The sequence below is a fragment of the Medicago sativa genome, chromosome 7 (genome assembly GCF_051527215.1).
Source record: "Medicago sativa cultivar Bolivia chromosome 7, Bolivia_mono, whole genome shotgun sequence".
Lineage (NCBI taxonomy): Eukaryota > Viridiplantae > Streptophyta > Magnoliopsida > Fabales > Fabaceae > Medicago > Medicago sativa.
Window position 1 is genome coordinate 89,663,902 of NC_140755.1, and position 14,824 is coordinate 89,678,725.

A 14,824-nucleotide genomic window follows, 5' to 3' on the forward strand; every position below is an offset into this window, starting at 1 on the left:
GCAGCAAACCCCTAACACAAGTTCTAACAATCTTTAGGTTTGATCTTATTGAGTAACAAGAATGTTGAAGTGAAAAGGAGAAAAACCAGAGAAAGAGTGAAAGAGAAAATGTAGAATTCTCATTGAAAATGAAAGTTAGTTACAAGGTTCTCTTTTATAGTTTGTTATTGCTACTACATTGTAAGACTAACATGTACTAGCTGCACTATATCACTGCCTAACTTTCCTATATTCCAAGAAGTTAGTTATTTCATCTAACTAACTCTTTACTAGTGTTTGGTTTCTGTAACTTTGAGGCGCAAGTAACTGAAGACCACTTTGTTCTTCCTGCTGCTGATCTCTTATTAATGCTGCTTCCATCTCTGTTGTGTTATTGTGTTTCAACAGATCTTGATTTATTTATGGTTAAATAATGACTGCAATTTTTTTGGGAGAGAGGGAAATAGGGTATTAGGGTTGTCATTAGGGTTAGAGATTTTGATAACCAGCCACCTTAGATTTACATTAGTTAAAATGTGTAATGATATAATTTCAACTTTTTTGATATAATGATATATATAATGATTATTTGATATAATTATAACCTCATTATCCTTTATATTAGACATGAAACCGGTGCAAACAATTTGTTTGTTGTAATCTAAAACATTTTAGATTATATAATCCGAACAAAATGTCTTTTGAAAAGAAAAAAAAAATAGAGCGGATATGATGGGATTTAATATCCAGTATAACTTGTAACAAACTAGCCGAAAACACAGGCTCAATATTATTGTGGGTATAAGAAGGCAAGGCAAGCTCGTCCCTTTGTTGTAGATTAGGGTTTTGGAATTCAATTCATGGTTATGTTAATGTTAATCAACACTTCGTCCGGAATGAATCTCTTAATCAACGCTTCCTCCGGAATGAATCTCGCCAACGGTGTGAGGCTTCTTTCATCCTCCAGAATGACCCCACCCAATGGCGTGAGGGTTCCTTCTTCCTCCAGAATGAATCTCTCCGGTGGTGAATTTCAGATACACGATGTAGGAGTGTTCCACAGGACATTGGATTATGGACTTTCCAGAGTTTTCGAAGGAGGAGGAGGTATATTCACCCTCTTTCATTTTCATTTTCTAAACAAAATCATATTAAGATTTATCTTGGTAATCTTTTCTCACCTTTTACAATTGCAGTTGGACACGGTGTTAATCTGAATTACCGGATGCTACCAATTCGATGCCTTAGAGAAAGTAGGGATCTGAAGTTCATGCTACTTTACTTTCTTTCTTTTAGTAATTAATAACCTTTCCTATATATTTTTTTTATAAGAGTTAGGATCCTTTTGCACCATTTACACCAATTCTAATCCGTTCATTTTTGTAAATACAATGGTTGTGATCAGTCACTTAAAATATCACATGATTGTCTCTAGCAACTCAAAACACTGCCGTTAAACAGAATAACTCAATACTCAGCTCCTCCTTTCCTCTCTCTGTCGGTGAAGGTGCAGAAATAGAACACAGTTACCGCATTCGTCCAAGAAAATTAGAGTCCAATTCTAAAATTTGATATTTTATAGAGAACCTGAGAAACATATTCTAGGAATAAATATACATGCGAGGAGAGTTTAATACATAGCTTCAATATAACCTTAAATTCATCATATAATAGGGGTGTTGCATGTTGAGGATGGTGGTTGGGGAAGAATTCATAGGTGGTGGCCGCTGGTGTTATCATGTGGCAAAATGTTTGATGACAAGAGGCAAACAATTCCGTTGACACTACACCTAGTGTGGAAAAATGATAGTAGATATATTTCATACTAATATATTCATATGCAGATTACAACCTCATTATATAGAGGAGATTATAGTTACAAACAATGGAAAGCTAGCCTAACAATTAGGAGAAATCAGCTTTACAGCAAGTGATCAACTACAGACCAGCTTTACACCAAGTGATCAACTATAGATCAGCTTTACAGCAAGCTACAGACAGCTACTAATTAAATGACAGCTAGATACACACTGATTAGACAATAAACAACATATCTTTTACTTTCTGTAATACTTTCTATACTCCCCCTCAAGCTGGATCAAGAGGATTGAGTGATCCAAGCTTGGACAGCAGGCGATGAAACTGTGTGCTTGGCAACATCTTAGTGAATACATCAGCAAGTTGATCATGACTACGTGTATAAGCAGTTTGAATAACATGATTCTGAACTTGGTGACGAATAAAGTGACAATCAACTTCAATGTGTTTCGTTCTTTCATGAAACACAGGATTTGCCGCGATGTGCATAGCTGCCTGATTGTCACAAAAAAGAGTCATAGGAAGACTACATGGAAAACCAAGATCAGCAAGAAGACCCTTGAGCCATATCATTTCACAAGCTGCAGATGCCATGGCACGATACTCTGCTTCAGCACTAGAACGAGCAACAACCTGTTGTTTTTTGCTACGCCAAGAAACAACATTACCACCGACAAACATACAATAACCAGTAGTAGATTTTCGATCAAGTGCATTTCCAGCCCAATCAGAATCATTATAACCAGTTATTAGTGTGTGACCATTCTTGGCTAGGACAATCCCACGTCCAATTGACCCTTTAAGATATCGCAAGATGCGCTTAACGATGCCCAGATGAAAATTTGTAGGAGAATGCATAAACTGGCTTACAAGACTTACTGCATAAGTTATGTCAGGCCTGGTAATGGTAAGATAAATAAGCTTACCCACCAGTCGTTGATAGTCATTAATATTCTGTAACGGTGTACTAGCAGTGTCAAGATTCATCTTGCTATCCAATGGAGTAAGGGCTGGCTTACAATTCGTCATCTCAACATCTTCAAGAATGTCTAGAATGTACTTTCTTTGGTTAAGAAATAAACCTTTACCAGAAGCTGCCATTTCAATACCAAGAAAGTAATTTAAATGACCGAGATCTTTGATAGGAAAACGAGACTGCAGTGTGCTCTAGAGTTGAGAAATGGCATGATTACTATTTCCAGCAATAATAAGATCATCGACATAAACAAGAACTACCACTGTTTCATTTGAGGCATGACGAACAAATAATGAAGAATCTGCTGCACTTCTCAAAAAACCAACTTCTTGAAGAGAGGCACTTAATTTTGCATGCCAAGCACGAGGAGATTGTTTCAAACCGTAAATAGATTTGTGAAGTTTGCAGACCAATGATGAATCTGAACTTTGTGGATGTCCTGGAGGTAATTTCATGTATACTTCTTCTTCAAGATCTCCATGTAAAAAAGCATTTTTTACATCCATCTGGCTCATTGACCATCCACAATTTACGGCAACCGAAAGCAAAGCACGAACAGTATTCATTTTAGCAACAGGTGCAAAAGTCTCCTTATAGTCTACACCAAGTGTTTGAGTAAATCCTTGGGCTACAAGTCGGGCTTTATACCTGTTAATTGTGCCATCTGAGTTGAATTTTGTTTTATACACCCAACGACTTCCAACAGGTTTCTTCCCATTGGGAAGCTTAACAATACTCCAAGTTTGATTTTCTACAAGAGCTTGAAGCTCTTCATGCATAGCCTTTTTCCAGGTTTGTTGAGTGTTTGCTTCATTGAAGTTTTTTGGCTCATGCTCACTAGAAATGGCAGAGAGAAAAGCTGCATGATTTGAGGAGAATCGATGATATGTGACATACTTGGATATTGGATGACATGCTGAATAAGTAACGAAGTCTTTGAGCTTTGTTGGAGGAGCATGATTTCGGACAGGATATCGACGGGGCTGTGAAACATCTTCACATACAGGCGGAATAGACTCAACTTGTAATGGCCCTCCTTGTGGTAAATCAACTGATGTAGCTTGAGAACGATCAGAGTTGGCTGCATTTTTGTCTAAACTTGTACCGGCAGATTCTGTTGGAGAAGTTTCATTGCTAGCATCAGTTGAAGTAGGGTATGAATTCAAGTTACCAGATAACTCATAACCTACAAAAGGTAAAGGAAAACATCCTCCAAATAATCTTGAGAGGTTGTATAGTAAGGAGTTGTTTCTACAAATTTAACATCTCTTGTAATAAACATTTTGTTTGAATCAGGGTGATAACATTTATATCCTTTCTTTGTTGATGAATACCCCAAAAAAACACACTTAACAGCTCGTGGATCAAATTTATCACGAAAAGTATTCTGCACATGCACAAAACAAATGCACCCAAACACCTTCAAAAAAGACAAATCAAAAGATTTTCCCTGCAAAACTTCAAGAGGAGATTTAAAAGATAATACCCTGCTTGGTAACCGGTTAATAATATAAACTGATGCCAACAACCCTTGTGACCAAAACATTTTTGGAACATGCATTTGTATCATTAAGGAACGAGTCTTTTCCAACAAGTCTCTATTCTTGCGTTCGGCTACTCCATTTTGTTGAGGAGTGCCAACACAACTTGTTTGATGCACTATACCGTGAGAATTTAAATATTGTGTCATGTTTTTAGACATGTATTCTGCGCCATTATCAGATCGAAGAGTTTGAATTTTGCTAGAAAATTGATTTAAAACAAGCATGTGAAAATCCGTAAAAACAGTCATAACTTCACTTTTAGATTTCAACATGTAAACCCAAGTGACACGAGAAAAATCATCAATAAAGGTAATAAAATATTTAAAACCATCAAAGGATTCAATGGTAGGACCCCAAATATCAGAGTGTACAAGCTCAAACATTTTATTACTTTTAGATAAAGATGAAACAAAAGGTAGTCTAGTAGACTTAGAAAAATGACATGTGTCACAAGGAATGGACTTATTTTCCAAATGAGGAACTAATCTAGTAAGGACATTATTTGATGGATGTGCTAGACGTTGATGCCAGAGAATATGGTCTGTCAAGGAGGAAGAAAGAGTAGCAACTTGGGAACTTTTGGTGTTTAGAAAATTTCCTGAGATGTAATATAGTCCTTGTAAGAAGAATCCTTCACCAATCGTCTTCTTGGTAACAAGGTCCTGAAAAAGCACGACACGAGGAAGAAAAATTGCACGACAGTTAAGTGCTTGAGTGAGTTTGCTAACAGAGAGCAATTGAACAGGAAAAGAAGGAACATACAAGGCTACTGCATTCTCATTATTAGGAAATAACTTTAGTTTTCCCTTACCAATAACAGGAACACAATATCCATTGGCAACAGACACACGAGAAGGACTAGAAATTTTTCAAAATCTACTAGATTGGTTAATTTATTTGTCATGTGATCAGAGGCGCCAGAATCCACAATCCAAAAATCATGCACATTACTAAATCTCAAAGCAGTAGAGAGTGCAATTGACATACCTTCGGTTTTTCCATGAAGGGGGTTCATCGACCTATCCGCAAAACCAGCAAAGTTTCCCAGAAGCGTTGTAGAATTAGCAGAACTTGAAGCTCCTTTTTCTTCCTTCAGTTTAAGAAATGCAGCAAACTCATTGATGAGTGAAATTGGATTAGAATTATTCACCATGTCTCCTTGCAAAGTCTCAGCAATATGTGCTTTGTGCTTTGAGGGTCCCTTGTCCTTAGTAAATTTGGGTTTTAGTTCTGGATGAAGAACCCAACATCGCTCAATTAAATGACCTAGATGATGACAATGTTGACACTTTAAATCTGGTCTCTTGCCTCTGTAGGAAAAATCTGTTTTGGATTGGCGATTGACGATATGGGCATGAGCGTCAGATTTTGCAGAATAGGCATGAGCTTCTGATAATGAATGCTTATTTTCTGCATTCATTACTTTCTTCCTTACCTCTTCTCTTTGGATAGTTGAACAATCAGATGATAAGGATGGGAGTTCTGATGACATGAGAATATGACTACGAAGATCTTCATATTCAGCACCAAGGCTTGCTAATAACTGGAAAACTTTGTCCTCTTCAACTCGTTTACGAAGTATGGCAGCATCGACAGTGTGTGGACGGTACACTTCAAGTTCATTCCACATCCTTTTCAAACTGCCAAATAATTGAACAAATGGCTTACCAGATTGTTGCAGATTCACAATGTCTCGTTGGAGTTCAAAAATGCGAGCGGAATTATTTTGTTGACCATACATATCACGAACTGAAGTCCATAGCTGCACAGCAGAATCTGAATAACTGAAAATCTCAGCAAGAGGTGGATTCATGGAATTCAGAATCCATGATCGCACCAGTTGGTCTTTAGATAGCCAAGATTCATAATCTGGAGATTTCTTATCTGGAGAAGAGGATGTTTCATCGATAAAACTGAGTTTAGATCTTCCACCTAGCGCAAGAGTTATGGCTCTTGACCAAGGAAGGTAATTGAACTCGTTTAGCATGACAGAGCTCAATCGTTGATTAGGATTGGATTCAAATTCCACCCCTATAGAAGAAGACACATTAGAATTGTTTGACCCCATATTGGATGACAAAGAACCTTCGGGGGATGAGAAACCAGGAGAAGCAATTTGACTTTCTACCATAGTTTGACAAAAGGAAAAAGAAAAGAGAAAGAAAAAAAAATCACACAAATGGATCGAATGCTACTGATACCATGTGGAAAAATGATAGTAGATATATTTCATACTAATATATTCATATGCAGATTACAACCTCATTATATAGAGGAGATTATAGTTACAAACAATGGAAAGCTAGCCTAACAATTAGGAGAAATCAGCTTTACAGCAAGTGATCAACTACAGACCAGCTTTACACCAAGTGATCAACTATAGATCAGCTTTACAGCAAGCTACAGACAGCTACTAATTAAATGACAGCTAGATACACACTGATTAGACAATAAACAACATATCTTTTACTTTCTGTAATACTTTCTATACCTAGTGTCAACGGATCCCAACTCTTTTTATAATTGTCCTTCCTTTGCATATCTATGACTTTTATTTTTCCGTTTCAGCGTTGCCAACAGGCGATTATGAAACAATTCCAAATTCTTCTGATGTGAAGGAAACAACCAATGGGGTAGGTTTTACTCAACTTGTGTCAATTTGCATGCATTGTTTATGGCAAACACTCTTTTTTCGTCTGTTCTTTTTGCTATAATTGATCTATCGTTTTGGTTTTTGGATACTTGGGTCATTTCCTTAATTGCCTGTCTGCTTACAATTAATTGTTTGGAATGGAATGGAATGGATTGGATTGCATGTTCAAGGGTCATTCATTTTTGTGTTCCGTTTCTGCACTTATTTCAAGGTTTATGATGCGGACTTCTATGAACACTTCGAAGCTTGGTGCAAGAAATATGGCAAAACATACTCCTCAGAGGAACATAAACGCTACAGGTTCAAACTGTTCAAGGACAACTATCCCATTAAGCCTCCTCACAAAAATGACCTTTCTCTGCATTTTCTCAATGAGAATGCTGCTGATGATCACCCAAATGGCTCCTCTCTTCCCCTAGATATCAAAGATGCCATTCATAAATATGGTTTTGGCCTCAGCAAGTACATGTGCGACATCCCGGCTCAACCCGGCACCATTTATCTGCACAACAATGGAAACCCTTTAACAGTGTAAGACTAATCACTTCCATCCTTTCTATTCTTGATTTCTTTTTCATCTCGGTTTGCTTTCATATCTTTTGTTACGGTGGCTGTATGTTAGATTTATGCGGTAATCTCGTTAATATGCTCTATGTTTAAATGCACTTTTGACCTCCTAACTTTGAGAAAGTTGTAGTTTTGAATAAGAGAAAAATGCATAAATTTATGACTACCGACGTGGATTATTTTTTTTGTACGGTCCATTAGATTCTAATACGTCAAACGCTGCATTTTTAAAACGCTTTGAAATGGACGGTGACCAATTGAATTCTTGGAGGATTAAAGTAACTGAATCGATGATCAAAGGAGATTGTGTACTGGGAATTAATACTTTCTCATCTGTACATGTTTTCTTTTATTGCCTCGTGTTATGCTTGGTTATATCACATGTTTGATGAAAAATCATTGTAGAATTTCCCAAGAAGAATTTCTAAGAGGTTTTTGATCCACAATTCTTCTTACATTAAAGTCATTGATCAAGAGTTCGGTGTACATTTTCAATGCAATTTGAAGAGTTCTAGTAGAGATTTGCATGAGAAGTTTCTTTCTGAAGGTTGAAATGATTTTGTTAGAGCCAAAAAAGTTAAGGAGGGTGATATTCTGAGGTTCACTATGGCAAATAATGGAGGAATGATGTTGGCGCAAAAGGAAGCTTCGAAGGATTAGGTGATGGGGTTACCGTGTTGTCAACAAAACATGTATAAGTTCTAATTTGCTGTTTTTAACTATCCAAACAACGTTAACTCGGCTTTGTTTGGGAGTTTGGAGGGGAAGGGAGGGGAAGGTTTTGGGGGGTTGGAAATATATAGAAAAATGGACAAAAAATTCACATTTTTTGAAAGAACAGTTTTTTTAGAGAATGATAAACTAATACTTATGATTAATATACTTTTAATTTTAAGAATATAATAACAACATAGATTGGATTTGAAAAATTCACATAAACCATCCATAACCCCCAAAAACCCTCCCCCAATACAATTTTTGAGTTCCCCCAAATGAGGGGGATTTTTTTATTATGAGTAAAAAATTAACCTCCAAAGCCCTCTCCTCCCAATGTCTTCTATTTCTTCCACTTGCTCCTTCCTTTTTTCCAAAACCCTCCCATCCCCTCCCCTCCAAACTCCCAAACAAAGCCTTAGTGTATCGATCCAAACATTATTCGAGATTCCAAGTTTTTAAAAATGTTAGTAACAAACAAACCAAAACTTTCAAGAGTGTGTACCAAAAACTATCATGAATGAATAGTTTGTTTAAAAAAAGTGATTCTCTTAGAAAAAAAAGTTGTAATAAACAAACTCTAAGTGTGAAAAGAAGGTAGAGGTAATTTGTAATAAAAAATCAATTTTATTTAGATGTACTCAAACAAGCTAAAAGCTATTTTCATATTTTTTTTTATTACGATAAACAAACACAAAATGAATTATACAATCTTATGAAGCCTCTAAATTGTTGAATGTCAATTTTTTTTAAAAAAAATATGTAACAAACTAGTCCTAAACTAGTTGAATTCATTTTGTGTGTTGTTTGTTTAGTTTATATTGAAAGATCAACTTCAAACAAAGATTTAAGCGGCAATGTAGTATTAACATTTGTTTGAGATTTTCCATTGTCTTGATTGGACCTAGTCATGTAGAATTAACATATTTTTGCTGATCAAATCAGGTGATAAATTCTGATGGAGAACGGCTGAATTTTGCAATTTTACCTGTTTTCTGTATATTATTTTTTTGAATTAGGCAAAATGAAATATATTACCAGCGAAAAAACATTCTCCCTAGCACAAGACATACCAGAGTAGAACACCAAAGTTTAACAAACAAATACAAGTCATAAAAAACAACAAAAGGAAAACTATTAACTAATGCCCAAACAAGCAAAAGGGCAAAACCACCAACTATGGTAACCAAAAGCAATATTAACGTATTTTACCTTCAATCACCAATAAGAAAGCAACCTAATGTTGTGAAGAAGTTGATGAGTTGAATTTTCCTTATTGTTAAAGATCCTGCTATTCATTTGTTTTCAAATTACCCAAGCACACACAAGAGAGCCAAATTAATTGCATTAAAGATTGTCGCGCTTTTGAAACACCTGTCGAGTGAACAAAGTGAATAAAATGATGCGAGATTCCAAAAGGATCAATCAAAGAAATACACCCCCAATGCCAAAGTGGTAAAATTTGAAAATTTGTAGGTGGTGAGCATGAGTTAAGTTTTGCTAAATTTGTTATGAAAAAAATGTCAAATAATCAAATCGAGTTCAAGTTATAAATTTTTCAATTGAGAAAAAGAAGAAATAAAACACCATGATGCATGAGTATGCACATGAATGTTTTATAAATCGAGTTCAAGTTGTATCGGCCATCATATTAAAATTTGAATTTAGCCAAACTCAGCTTTACATAATCAAATCGTATTCTCATAAGATGAATATTGCACTCACTTGTAAACTCATATTTGTCATATTTTATCTAACGTAAGTCTCATAACACATAAAATGACTTTCATATGTTTTTCAAGATAATTGTATTTGTCGAAGTAATAATAGTTTTTCATAATAATAAGGCCAAAACCCTTAAAAATAATAATAAGGCCAACCACCTCCCCACGTTCTTTTGATTAATATTTTTAACAAATTGGTCATGTAAGTCGTAATTTTTTACATTATTACTCGTTTTTCATTTAACTTCGTTAAAAGGTGCTTACATTACCGTTAAACATTGAATTAGCGCAAAAATTATTATGAAACTAAACATGATTACTAACATACACTTTCTCTTTTTGTTTTCAAATTCAATTGTTGTTTACAAATAAATGTTTCATGAACAACATTATAAATCAAGTAGTTGATCAATTTCGTTTCAAATTAAGAGTGAATGAATAATACATATATGAATCCTAATTTTAAGATCAGTGAATTTAGATCTACCAACTTAACATAAAGCAATTTTTAAACGAGTTTGTTGAAAAATGGTTAAGGATGAACATATTTTATGAATTAAGGATCAACTTGTTGCAAAAAAAACTTAGATGACTAACTTAATAAAACACTTTTTTTTATGAGATAACTTATTAAAACATTATGAGATATTTCACCTAATAATAAATACTTGATTCATAAAAAAAATTCGATAAAGAATAAAAACTTTGGTGAAGGTCAAACTAGACTTGATACATAAAGAAATTCGATAAAGAATAGAAAATTTAGTGAAGGTCAAACAAGAAGAAACATATCCTAGACTAGAAAGTCACTAAAAAAAACAGAAACACAAACTAGAAGTGAACACATCCTAGACTAGTGTCATCTATCTAGTGAACATAGTCCATTCACTATCAAGCAACACAAGTAAATAAACAGAAAGGTAAACAAAACAAAAAGAAACATAAAAGAATAATATATCCAGATTGCACCCAAATTTAATTCATTCAAATGCCCATTTGTTTTCTTCACGAACTACTGCTTCTTCGTCTGGAGTGAAATCATTCTCGATGTTAAATTTTTCACGAATTTCCTCCGATGTCTTCCCTTTGATCATGTCCACCACAGACTAGCAGGTCAGCTGAAGGAAAGACCGTGTTGCTTTACCACCACCTGTTGAGTAAACAAAATGAAGAAAATGATCGGACAAAACATTGGAATCCACATCCATGAAATCGAGCCAATGACGCACAAGAGGCCATAAAGATGAAAAAGTAGAGCATGATAAAAATAAATGATGCGCCGTTTCTACCAGACCACGGTCTGATACACACATAGAGAGACTTCTGAAGAGATGACCCCTCTAGTTACCAAGTTGGATTTAGTAGGCAATCTGTCATGAAGCAGCCTCCAAGCGAAAATTGAGACCTTTATCGGAACCTGGTTATATGCCAAATCATTGCCGCTGCAGAATCCGCAAGAGGAATATCCTTTGCTGTTAACAATTGATATGCACCTCGAATTGAGTAACCTCCTGAAGGGTCTAGCAGCCACACCCACCGATCTGAAACATTAGCATGTAAAGAAACATCAAGTAAAGTCCTACACTCCTCTAACTCATCTTCCTCCCAAGCCCACAATCTCCGCCTCCACTTCCACACCTCCCCCGCTCCACACCAAGAGAAAACAAATTCGCCACCGTAATGAATTTGTTCTCATATAAATCAAACAACCGTCGAAAACGCACACACAGAGGAACTAATCCTAACCATCTATCAAACCAAAACAACGTGTTAGTCCCATCCCCCACCTTTTTAGACACACACTCCTGAAACCATCCTCCTCTAACACCACCACCCCCATCCCATATCCGCGCCACCTCCCTCCAACAAGAAGAACAACTCCGGCCCCCATCCTCCAACCTCCCGTCTACTTCGCCATAATGGGGGACTAAAATTTTATACCAAAAACCACCCATGTCCACTAGCATCCACCAACACCACTTCCCTAATAAAGTATAATTAAATTCCCTCAACTGTCTAACCCCCAACCCTCCAAACTCCTTCTGAAGGCACACATTACTCCAACCTATATATGATATTTTCCTATGATCCTCACCCCCTCCCCAAAAAAATTAATTTAATAAAGATTCAATGGAAGAGATTATACCTAATGGAACTTTGAAGAAGGAAAGTGCATCTATAAAGCAAGTTCAACCCCTATTAGTCATCCTATATTACTTTATGCTATAAATTAAGTTCGTGTTCTATTACTCATTATATTAATTTGGATTGAGTCAAACTCATCGGACAAAATCAGATTAGAAGATGAGGAGGATTGCACTCACTTTTAAACTCATGTTCTTGTTATATCTTATTTAAAGTAAAACTTTTAACGTATCAAAATAACATTTATATTTACATGTTTTTCAAAGAAACTGTATAAGTCAAAGATATAACAGTATTATAATAAGGGAAAATTATAAAGACCTCCCTTAAAGTTTGCTAAAATGTCACTCATATCCCCTCTAATTTTTAACATAACACAAACCTCCCCTACTTTATATTTTGGGTGACAAACACCACCCCTCCAATCTAACACTGTTAGTCCTCCGTTAAAATGTCACATACCTCGTTTCCAACATCATAGCACATGAATTTGAGTAAAGCCATTGTTCTACATTTCTGAGCTTTATTCTTTAACATAATATGAGATAAAGGAATAAACTATGATTGGTCATAAGAAGTAATTCGGATCAAAATTTTAACTTTCAAAAAAGTGATAATTAGCTTCTTTAAAAAAAAAAAGGGTGATAATTATCTAAGAATAGTCTAATTTATTTATCTAATTGTAATGTGAGGAAACTAATGTTTTGCATAGTTATATAAAACCTTTTTGTGAAGAAGTGACACGGTCATAGTAGAAGAAGTGGCTTAACCATAAACTACCGAAACAATTACGCCGAAACCATAAGATTGTGAGGAAAGATGAAATAGTGTCTGAATAAAATAACAGCAAAGGGTGAATCGATAGAGATAACAAGACAATGAGAAAGGAAGAATTACGAGAATCGGTGGACACAAGAAACATAACAGGTTTCGTGCAGTTTCTCTGAAAACTATTCTATAAAATTAAAAAGATACTAGGTATTTAACCCGTGCGTTGCACGGGTTTCATCCAAATGTGTTTATTTTTTCGCACAATGTGTCTATTGTTTGATCTTATCAAAGATTATTAAAAATCTTGAATATTATTTATTTATTAAATCGAAGAAATGTTTTTAAATTAAATTGTACAACCACACGTTATACTAAAAAATCTATATAGATTTAACCTTAATAATAAAAAAAAATTAACAACATTTATACAATTAATTAAAAAAGTAAAATCTTGATATAATCCACTCTATTATAAATTTTTATTTAATTACGCTTAATTTTGGTTTAAAAGAAAAATACAAAGTCAATTCTTTTATTTAATAAATAAAAAGTATATTAAATATTTAAAACATAAAATGTATTTACTTTAATTAAAATTGTCGGTGTCATATGGATACATGTGAAAAAAAATCAAATTCATAGTGGGGAAAGTGTTTCTTTATCCACATGTGAAATTTATTAAAAAAAAAAAACTTAAAATATGTGTAAAACTTTCTATTGTCCTATAACCTAAAGAAAACTTATCTTCTCTGCGAAAAACACTTAAATGACACAAAACACAATTTCCTAAATATTCCAAACAATGTGATTTCCAAAATATAATTTCTTGGACTTAGTTCATTGTTGTCACAATTAACTTAATTCCAATGAAAACTTTTTTAAGATAGGAGATATTCTATTTGACATAATCTTCCTGATGAGTTTTCAAATATTCTTAATAATGGATTCTTCAATAGTGCTTAATATTAGTTTTTGAACACCCTTTGAGGTAGGAGATATGTTGTACGATATAATCTTCATAATATAGATGTAAGAACAAAATGATAAAAGTAATTTTGTTTTAAAGATAATAAAAACTAATGCTATAGAAAATAACAAAGAGATACTTAAAAGGAGATGCTATATATCTTAGTCTTCTAATGGAGGAGGACTATTTCCACGGATAAACAAATTGACCTCCCCCAAATCTTCCTAACTCAGAGAAATTGAAGAGTTATATTTTTCATATTTTTGCTTGTCTTTGAAATGTCTAATACAATAGAAATTTGTTATTTAGTTAAGGTGAGTAAAATTCTGACACCGATTAATTAAGGAATTTTAATAGGATTTTATGATGCTTTTTTTACATTAAGAAAGAGAGCCAACATATTTATCTTGCTGGAGACACAATATATACATGAAGAATCTAAAGCTATACAATTTCGGTTAAACTTTATAAATATGATGATTGTATATATCTTTGGTTTTCTAAACCTTATGTTGGAATTGTTCCAGTTGTGGACATTAAATCATCCACATAGAACTATAATCAATTCATTTATTTATTTGGAATTTTGTATGAAAATATTTTGACATTAAAATTTAAAACTGAACTCACATGAAATAAAAACTGCAATTAAAAAGGTTACTATTATACAGCGAAGTAAGAAATGTAAGAAGTTTTGTAATTTCCCCTTAAGTATTAATTTCCCATTAAGTACTTTTTAACGTACATTTACTTGATTATTAGACATTATTTGAGATTTTTAATTATTAGTAGAGATGATAGAAATGTTTAGATAGAGAATGAGAATATGAGATTTTCTTTTAATCAAGTTTAGATATAGTAGATAGATAGATAGATTAAGAAGGATGTGGAACTTTATTTGCTCAAGAATGACTCAAGTTTAGCGATACATATTTTTTGCTATAGATATTTACATACCTGATATAA

At 34.1% G+C, this 14,824-nt stretch overlaps 1 protein-coding gene across 1 annotated transcript; it reads left to right on the forward strand.

Annotated features, from left to right (window-relative positions):
- The first annotated feature begins 729 nt into the window (after positions 1-729).
- Positions 730-7,840, forward strand: LOC146910001 (uncharacterized). The gene is made up of 5 exons (XM_085727913.1): positions 730-1,086; positions 1,176-1,232; positions 6,886-6,950; positions 7,182-7,501; positions 7,739-7,840. The coding sequence occupies exons 1-5, from the start codon at positions 840-842 to the stop codon at positions 7,743-7,745; spliced, it is 696 nt and encodes a 231-aa protein (XP_085584039.1). The 5' UTR covers positions 730-839; the 3' UTR covers positions 7,746-7,840.
- Positions 7,841-14,824: the final 6,984 nt, after the last annotated feature.

What these genes read in the sequence shown, in the direction of transcription:
- LOC146910001 (XM_085727913.1), top strand. Translation starts at nt 840, where the DNA reads ATGGTTATGTTAATGTTAATCAACACTTCGTCCGGAATGAATCTCTTA. An exon ending in AGTTTTCGAAGGAGGAGGAG is followed by an intron (nt 1,087 to 1,175) that starts GTATATTCACCC and finishes TTACAATTGCAG; the next exon opens with TTGGACACGGTGTTAATCTG. An exon ending in TGAAGGAAACAACCAATGGG is followed by an intron (nt 6,951 to 7,181) that starts GTAGGTTTTACT and finishes ACTTATTTCAAG; the next exon opens with GTTTATGATGCGGACTTCTA.